This window comes from Humulus lupulus, chromosome X (assembly GCF_963169125.1).
Source record: "Humulus lupulus chromosome X, drHumLupu1.1, whole genome shotgun sequence".
Taxonomy (NCBI): Eukaryota; Viridiplantae; Streptophyta; class Magnoliopsida; order Rosales; family Cannabaceae; genus Humulus; species Humulus lupulus.
Window position 1 is genome coordinate 1,597,326 of NC_084802.1, and position 9,155 is coordinate 1,606,480.

The following is a 9,155-nucleotide window of genomic DNA, read 5'->3' on the forward strand; positions in this document are numbered from 1 at the left end:
GTTTAAATAGTATATTATCTATCAATTACTTATTTTTTATTACTTTTCAATTGTGTTTCATTTTATTAATTTTTCTTTGTTTATTATTTCAAAAATTAAATCATAAAAGGTGTAATAGTAATCATATTTTGGTATAATTGTTATTGATTATTGGGTTTTCATCAAGAGATTACTACAGAGCCTGAATCAAATTATTTTATCTTTATTTAATTAAATTTTAACTAAATAAGAGTATTTAAAAAAAATCATAACAAGTTGACTAGAATTTGATCACAATTTATCTCTAGGTAAATAAATTTAGTTTAAAATATTTTATAAACATAAATTTTTACAGAAAATATTGTTACAAATGACTACTGAAATATTTCATAATAATTTAAAAAAAAAAAAAAGAGGCCGCTGTGAAAATGAAAACTAAAACTAGCTAATAGCAATACTCCAAAGAAATTTAACCAAAGAATTAGGATTGTTCATCAAACCGCCCGCACCGCACCACACCGCAAAAAAAATGTGGTTTGAAATTCTTCGCGGTGCGGTCGCGGTTTGAATTTTCACTAAACCGCGCGGTGCGGTGCGGTTTGCGGTTTTGAATTATTAAAATGCGGTTCAAACCGCATCGCACCGCATATTATAAAAATACTATTTTTTTTATATTTATTTAAGTCTAATATGTTAAAGCCTAACCCAAAGCGCACTAATTCTATTGCTGAAACTATTTTAGTTGTATCTTTCATATTGATGTTGGAATTTAATTAGTCTCAAGTTTGTTCTATGTTATTTTAGGTGTGTTGCTGAAACTTTATTAAGATTATTGACTTATAATTGTTGTTGTTGTAACTTTATTAGTCTCAAGTTTGTTGTATTTTCTTAGGTGTTTTGTTGAGCCATTATTAAGATTATTGTATTGTTAAAAATTTTATTATTTTTTATTTTCAAGCTTTAGGTGTTGCTGAAATATTAATATGATTATTTATGATAGTTTAATTATTTGGCGGTAGTCCAAACCACCCAAACTGCACCACACCGCACCATTTTTTTGCGGTGCGGTTTCTGCGATATATTAGTTTCGCTGTGCGGGTGTAGTTTGGAAAATTAGAAAAACCGCATGCGCAAGTTGGTTTGAAAAAATGGTCAAAAACCGCACTACCCGCACCACGTACAGCCCTACAAAGAATGACCATCTCCAAACAAAGATAGTTTACAACGATGCCAATCTTGAAAAAATACAAAATCCAATATTTTATTTAATAAATATAACTTTTAATTAAAAATAACATAAGAAAAACAAAACAACTTTGCCAACAATAAACAATAATGTTGCTAAAAATTAAAGTTGAATATGTATTATTTTGTTAACTTTGGACCCAGCCCATTAATGATGCTACCCAGCCCATTAATGATGCTAGTAGATACTAATTTTATATATTTTTTTTAAAATCTTAATATAATTAGATAATATGCAAATATTCTCTAGTCTCTCTCCATTTGAAATAATAAGATACGATATCAGCAAAATCTTCTTCAATAGAGTAAAGATCCTAAAATAAACATAGGTTACTACTCATCATCATACATATTCGTTTAGATCCAAAAAAAAAAGTATATATATATACAAGTACAAAAATACAAGAGTTGCAACAATTTTTATGTTAAGAAATTAAAGAATGCTAATAAACACATATAACACTAAACATTCCTCATAGAATTGCCCTTCAAAAAATGTAAGCAAACAAAAAATCAATAAGAATTTTGGAAAAACATTCATAAAAAAATAAATTTGAAAAAAAAAAGGTAATGGAATATTTTTAGTTGCATAATTTCTTTGTTTCAAATTTTCATTTTTTTTTAAGGGGGTATTTTTTTTCTTCACAATAATCTGCAGAGATCATATGTTTACAATTCCCTAACCAGACCTCTACAGATACACAATGACAAATTTATTGTTTTTTTTTTCTTTTTCTTCTTTTTTTTTTCATCTCTTTTTTCTTTATGAAATTTCTTACACTTGGATTGATGTACCACACTACCTACCTGGTACCCACTACTAGATAAGTTGTACTAGTTCTAGTAAAGACTAAAAATCTTCAAATGGTATCCTCCAACTGCACACTTTGGCAGCTATCCATTTTAGAAGGATTAGACTGTGCTTAGCCCCCACTTTGAATGAGCCAAACACTCCCCAATCCAATTCACCTTTCCCTCTTCTTCTTTCTTTTTTTAAACATTGAAGGAAAATTAACTAATCAAACCCTTAGCTCTTCGAGCATAGAGACAACAAATCCACCATTTTTTTCTCTTTTTTTTTTTTTTTTGCTTTTCTTTTATTTATCGGTTGCAGCTTTGTTTTACTTTGTAGAGTTTTTTCTCTCAACAAGATGTTGAAGACGCCGGAGACGAACCATGAGCTCAGCGAATGAGGGTCTTAGGTTTGGATCTCTGCAAAAGAAGCAAAGTTCAAGTTAACCATAAGCATTGTAGATTATGGTTTTATATAAAACATGAAAGTGTATGCAAGTATACATCATTAGTTACAACCACTTAGTGGAACTGTCACGACCTGAGCCTTAGGCCGTGGCAGATTTATAATATCCATAACTTGGGTAGTCAAAAGCCAAACTTGACCCTCGTTAAAAAGTAGTTTTTATAAATGATCATTTAATTTATATTAAATCATACTATAATTATAAGTTAAAATAATGAAATGAGCCCTAGGCCGTGGCAAGAACTCACTCAAAAAAGACTACCTTATAATTGTTAAAATTACTTCGTGTATGAAAAGAGCAAACCCAACCAATCTCATACTTAAGATCGATGTGGAAACCTAACATCATGCGATTACACTAATGTACTAGTCAATACCATAAGTTTTTGATATAATTAACTTGTATGTCTTATGATCTAGAAGTTAGAACTCAATAACTTACCTTTCCCAACAATCCCGAATTATCTGGGCTAACTCTGGATCAACCTCTTCTGGAATTTCCAGACGCCTATTCTGGAATCCGACAGCTCCAACAACCTGCATTGGGTTCAATCCTTTCCATGGAATACAAGCGGTGGTCAATTCCCATAATATCACACCAAAGCTGTACACATCACACCTGCAAGCAGATAACACCTGCAAGTTATAGAAGAAACCTACATAGGGTAACAATTTCGGGTACAAGCTCGGGTCTTACTTCTCATTAGCTGGTTCATTTCTTAACACCTCAGGTGCCATCCATTCAGGCTGCAATTCACGACAATAATTTTCAGAACCATATACATCTACGAGATGATATGGCGATATAACTATTGGTTTAAACCACATGAGATTTTATAAGTATATTACCGTTCCAGCAGTCGACTTTGAAGACAGAAAAGTGTGGTGCTTCATGCGTGACAGACCGAAATCACATACCTGAACAGGAGAAAGCAACAGATTTAAGGAAATCAAACATTTATTTCAGAAGAAGGAACTGTCACCAACTAAATAGCAAAATGAGACGCTGATTTTGGTCAACCTTAACAACCCAATTTTTATCAACTAGGAGATTTGGAGACTTCAGATCTCGATGAACAATTGTAGGATGGCTGGTGTGCAAGTAATTCATTCCCTTGGCCTGCAAAATGAAAGAGAGGTTTCCATCAGAAAACTTTACATAAAAAGTAAAATCAATGTTAAAAAAGAAGAGAATAAAAGTTCTTTACCACATCCAACGCCATTTTCATTCTTCTCTTTTCGTCAAGCTGAGGGTTAGGACGATGCAGTAATTTAAATAAACTCCCCCTGTGTACCAATGGATGTTGAATCACATGAGAAGAGACAGGAGTAAAAATATAGATCATCAACTCGGTGACAATCATCATACATTACCCTATTTCTTTCACTTCTACCTATGCACACTGTGCATACCTATATCCCTATGACAGTTCTCACCAAGATCTTAAAGGAGAAAAGGCAGAACGCAAGACTAATTTGAAACTTAATTTTAAAGCATACAATATAGATTAAGGATAAAAGTTTGACAAGGAAATTAACCTGGGAAGGAACTCTGTCAGTATAGAGAAATTCGGGGAACGAGTAACTGCCCCCATGAAAAGGACTACATTTGGATGTCTCAGTCTCAACATGATTTCAACCTATGACCCAAACATCAAGTAAAATTTACATGAGGAGGCGTTTAAATTCAAATAATGAAAAAAAACAAAAAAAAGGTTGCATAATAACATTAATTACTACGTACTTCACTTCTAAACTGAAGTAATGCCTCCCCAGAAAAATCTTGGTTTAAAAACTTCTTCACAGCAACTTCCTGCTCATGGAAAAAGAAAAGACAGGCTATAAAGAATTTCAAAATGAAAGCACCATAAAAAGTCAAATTCTAATTAAATAAAAATGAGTCCTATATCATTACTTGACAATTCACTTTTATTTTCTTAGGAAGGTGGACAGTTCACTTTTTAGAAAGGTGAAGACAAAGCATATTATCACAAGTACACCCCGAGAAGTCGGAAGATTTTGGCAGAGGAAATCGAACATGAAAAATTAAAAGAGGGCTGAAAGGATGAAAGTTTAGTGAATGATCAAATTGAAAACTTAAGTTTGAAAACAAAATAAAAAAAAGCACACACAAAAAACCATCAATGAGACCACCAAAAACTTACAAACATGTTCAATTGCTGCATATATTGATATTTGCTGTCTCCTTGGAGGTACTACAATAATATAACATCTCATGTTGCTTCTAGAGTTAAAAAAACAATCACGGAGAAAACAATAAAGAGGACCAACTTATTCAAAAGATACTTACAGTGCCATTCCAATCTCCATGATAAACCTCTCCATATGAACCTACATGATAGAATATCATGTGAGACTAGATAAAACAAACTATCTTAAGAAAGCAACAATGTAGCATTCTAATAACACAACACATTCTGCCCACAATAAACAGAAAGTACATACATAGGGACAATAAATTCACAACAAAGGAGTGGCACAAAAGGACCAATCCCTACTTGGGTTTTAAAAAATAACACTAGAAACGGTTTCATCCTATCCAATAATTCAGCCGCCTCTTCATCCTCACTATTCAGCAAAATCAATCTGATGGCCTTACGCTCCCTGATGAACAATGTCTATGCATGCCAAGGACTGCTTGAATAAGCATACTGAACAGTGGCCAATGACAGAATTTTCTCCAAGAAAAGCCACATACATATATAAATATTTTGATAGATCTATTGGTCATTCATATCACTGGCTTGGATTAGGTAAATTACTTTTTACATAAATGAACTAGAATTTTATCTTCTTCTTACCAGTATTGTATATAAAACAAGGAAAAACACAGCAACACCTTAAAAGGGCGGGGGAATAGGTCATTTATGTACTATGCAGTGGGAAGCACTACAAAACATTAAATACCAAATCCAAGCGACCCTTCAGTACCCTCTAACTAAGATATGGATAACACACACACACAAATAAAAAAACTAAAACAAAGATGATATAGTTTGACAAAAGTAACCAAAACTTTAGTCTTATTTATCACTTATTCATCACTGAAACCTAACAGCCTCAAGAAAAGACTTACCAATACCAATTCGCTCACCAATCCGAAGATCCTCCCATTGAATTTCCCACTCCGGAGATTCCCCAAGCACAGCGTTGATTCTCTCACTTTCACCATCAGAACCAATACCCAATCGACTTGTGGCTGTCTCCATCATTTTAGCTGCAGATTCCTTTCCCAGATCAAATTTTACTGCATCCCGGAAGAACTTCTTTCTATCACTAAAATAGGCATTATCAACATGTCTTCGGAAAGAGTTGGCTTCAAAAGGAAAGGCAGGCTCATTAATTTGCTCCTCTAGCAGAGCACTTGGGTAATGTCTTGGTGGGTTAACAGGAACCATAGCTACACTTAAAGAATCAGTCTGGATAGGTTCACCAATACTATTAGCAGCAACCATGTATCCCTGGTCAGTGGCATCAGAGGTCAGGGAAAGTTTAGACATAATGTCCAGTTCATTTTGTTTCTGAGCAAAACCTTCAGCAGCTTGTTTTTGAGCTATATCGCTATTAATATAGCTTGAGCAATCCCTTTCAGAAATGGGTATGAGAGACTGTTCTTGGTATGAAAATAAGTTATCCTGGTGATATTGAACCCCATCAGCCGCAATTCTCTGATCTCCCATTCTGTCTTCATCAACATCCTGTGGTATATCAGAAAACAAATCGGGAGGAGGTGTTGCGCCACTTTCTAACAAGACAGCATGCAGTTTCTGCGCGAATTCTGGGTCTTTTGCAGCACTGATAACGTACTTTGATACGTTCTTAACTCTCTTCTTTTGTGCAGAAGATGCTTTTCCACCTGAGACCACGGAACTCTGACCTGATCTATGGGGTGATGGAAAATACTTTGCAAATTCATTTTCACATCTCTCGTTCTGATTTTCCTCCAAACGCCTTGCATCATCTGATGCCTGAGTGTCCAAAAATAATGCTTCATCTGACCTTGAACTTCCATCTTTTGACAATGGTGTTTCAACTCCTTCATCATGCAACATTCTCAGACCCGTGGGCAGTACTGTGACATCTGCTAAACTCCTTATATCAAGGAAAGAGCTTGGAAGCTGACTACTTGGTACCTCAGCAGGTATCAGGGTGCCCGGAGCACCCATGAGATCAATGATATATTCACTACATGAATTAATAAATTAGTTAAACAAATAGCTCCACAATATCTACCACCTCTAATATTTAACTTTGCTTAGAAAAAAAAAACGTGCATGGAAAACAAGATCACACACACTTAATCATATGCCTAAATAAGCTGCACAACATGCTAGTCAAAAGTAAACACTAAAAATCCCAGTTGATTCATGTTATCAAAAAGTATCATTTTCAAATTTAATCAAGTTAGTAGCCTTTACCTTCCATCTTCAACTTTCACCAAGTTCACAGCTCCGTCATCAGTACCAGTGTAGTAACTTCCTTTGACCAGCATGCATGGAAGATTAATCCTATCAGCTAGCACCTGGCACCAGAAATATAATTAATTACAAATTTCAGCACCCATAACAAACAAAATAAGAAAGGGACAGCCAGATTTGAGACAGAGTAACAAGAATTTGAATTTTTTTTGACAATGATATAAATTTGTAAACAGGTTAACATGAAATCTGGCCCAACCTTAAAGAGCAAGGCTCTGTGGCGTGATAGTCCAAAATCAAGACGTCCAAGGGGAAGTATAATAGTATTTAGTGAATTCCGTAACAAATTCCTCCGCATGTTCCATTTTCTAGTCATATCATCAGCATCACCAACTGGACCACCCATTCTATCAACAACAATGTCAGCAATTTTCTGTATCAATCCACTAAAAATTAGACCATGGTCAGAAACTCGACACTCCAGTGATATATCATATGCTCTTTTCTCAAGCTGGCGTAGTTCAGAATCCACCATTCGGTTAACCAAGATTACTTCATAATCAACATCATCAGAAACGGATAGTACTTGGAGATCAACCAACAATGGCATCCTTCCTTGGGCAAGTGAGTTAGAAGAAACAGTATATACGTCATAAAACCCATCCACCACCTTTTCAGTGTAATTTACAACATTATAACTCTGCGTTAAATAAACATGGAAAACTGGTTAAGAAACCATTTAATCATAAACTGCTTAGGGCAAAAGCAAATACAAATCAAAAGGACAACAGCCATGCAGCTGGTCACTCCATTGCAGACCATTATGGTATAAATCAATACTACATAAGATGATCTAAACAAGGAGCCTGAACTAGAAAAGTAATCCTCAACGTCAATCTTTATCTAATTTTAGGTCTTGAGGAGGGAGTAGTAAGTACGCATTTTAAGTGAATTAAATTGCCTAAAGAATCAAAATCGATGCCCATGTCCAGAATAATCAAGCTATTCATCACTAGGTTTCGACTACTGCATTAGAATCATAGGTGCAGATAAATAACAGCATTGATTTAAAATTTAAGACCCAGAACGCCTGCTCTGTGTAATTGGAACACGATACAATTTCAAACATGTAATGCGAAAGTAATGAATTCTCCATAGATTCGACCAATTCATACTCAGCTGACCCATTTCCAAGTACAATTGGAAGAAAATATAAACTCAATTTCTTCAAAACCCCATAATCGAAAACAAAATTGAGAAAGAAGGAAAGAAAAAAGTACCCAATAATGAAGAGAAAGAATATCAACACGGCCTTTGTTATCGGAGACCGCTGCCGAGCAACCCAAGCTAATCCGCTTCGCGGCGTCGATCTGAGCCGACTCGGGGTCGTCTCGCGAATCGGGATCGGATGCACTAATCGCCAAAGCCAACTGCACCTGAAACTCCTCCTCCAAGAAATTGAAATCCACACACTCACCACCACCACCACCACCACCACCACCGCGACCACTACCGCTACCACTGCCGCTACCACCATCCGCAGCCGTACGATCAGCGGGCGACGAATCGACGACCCCGATTCTCCCCACCATTGTACCCGAACTAGAAGTAGAGGGCGTCGACGCCGTAGAAGGAGTCTGATTCGAAATCGGAGTGGAAACTGGCCGAGTCTCCGCCAATCTTTGGTGTTGGTCATTGAGACCACCGCCTCCGATGTGGAGCTTCCTCAGTAGATGCTTCATTTTCGACATCGATCATCAATTTGTATTCTGCTTTTTCCGCCGCCGTCGTCGCCGACCACCACCACCACCACTTAACCTACGCCACTACTGGCAAAGCAGAAGAAGCAGATTCGATAAGCTGCGCACCCTTCTTCGTCAAGCTACCACACCACTTAGAGAGAGAAACAGAGAGAGAGAGAGAGACTTAAATTAACCGCTCAACCATTCCCTCCAATAACCCCAAAATAAATAAAAACAAAACAAAATTGATAATAGGAATTTCTCTTAAACCATTTTTATAGTCAAACACTCTTCTCTCTCTGAAATGAAATTAAAGCGCTCTTACCTTCCATGGTTGATCCCCACAGTAAGCTTATCGTGGTCCTCCTTTAATCTCCACCGTTGATTTCTCAATTTGCATAATTATAATAATCTCTTCTTGATTAAGTTTTTGTAAAAATTAATTAATTAATAATGCTTTCTATAATTAATTTGTGAAAATATAAGATTGTG

The 9,155-nt window shown here is 35.6% G+C and overlaps 1 protein-coding gene across 2 annotated transcripts; it reads right to left on the reverse strand.

Annotated features, from left to right (window-relative positions):
* Positions 1 to 1,792: 1,792 nt before the first annotated feature.
* On the reverse strand, positions 1,793 to 8,922 carry LOC133804946 (probable serine/threonine-protein kinase SIS8). Of its 2 annotated transcripts, XM_062243054.1 has the most exons (14): positions 8,202 to 8,922; positions 7,181 to 7,621; positions 6,922 to 7,025; positions 5,580 to 6,688; positions 4,794 to 4,834; positions 4,648 to 4,698; positions 4,227 to 4,295; positions 4,022 to 4,122; positions 3,691 to 3,769; positions 3,504 to 3,602; positions 3,332 to 3,400; positions 3,180 to 3,229; positions 2,925 to 3,101; positions 1,793 to 2,436 (listed from the first exon to the last, which is right to left on the reverse strand). In XM_062243054.1, exons 1-14 carry the CDS (start codon positions 8,670 to 8,672, stop codon positions 2,346 to 2,348), a joined length of 2,952 nt encoding a protein of 983 aa, XP_062099038.1. In that variant the 5' UTR covers positions 8,673 to 8,922; the 3' UTR covers positions 1,793 to 2,345. The 2 variants fall into 2 exon arrangements, with proteins under 2 accessions (XP_062099038.1, XP_062099039.1); XM_062243055.1 differs by lacking the exon at positions 4,648 to 4,698 and having other exon boundaries at positions 8,202 to 8,921.
* Positions 8,923 to 9,155: the final 233 nt, after the last annotated feature.

Coding starts and splice junctions, on each gene's coding strand:
- LOC133804946 (XM_062243054.1), bottom strand. CDS start 8,672: ATGTCGAAAATGAAGCATCTACTGAGGAAGCTCCACATCGGAGGCGGT. Junction 4,123..4,226: donor TACTTCAGTTTAGAAGTGAA/GTACGTAGTAAT, acceptor TTTGGGTCATAG/GTTGAAATCATGTTGAGACT. Junction 3,401..3,503: donor ATAAAAATTGGGTTGTTAAG/GTTGACCAAAAT, acceptor TCTCCTGTTCAG/GTATGTGATTTCGGTCTGTC.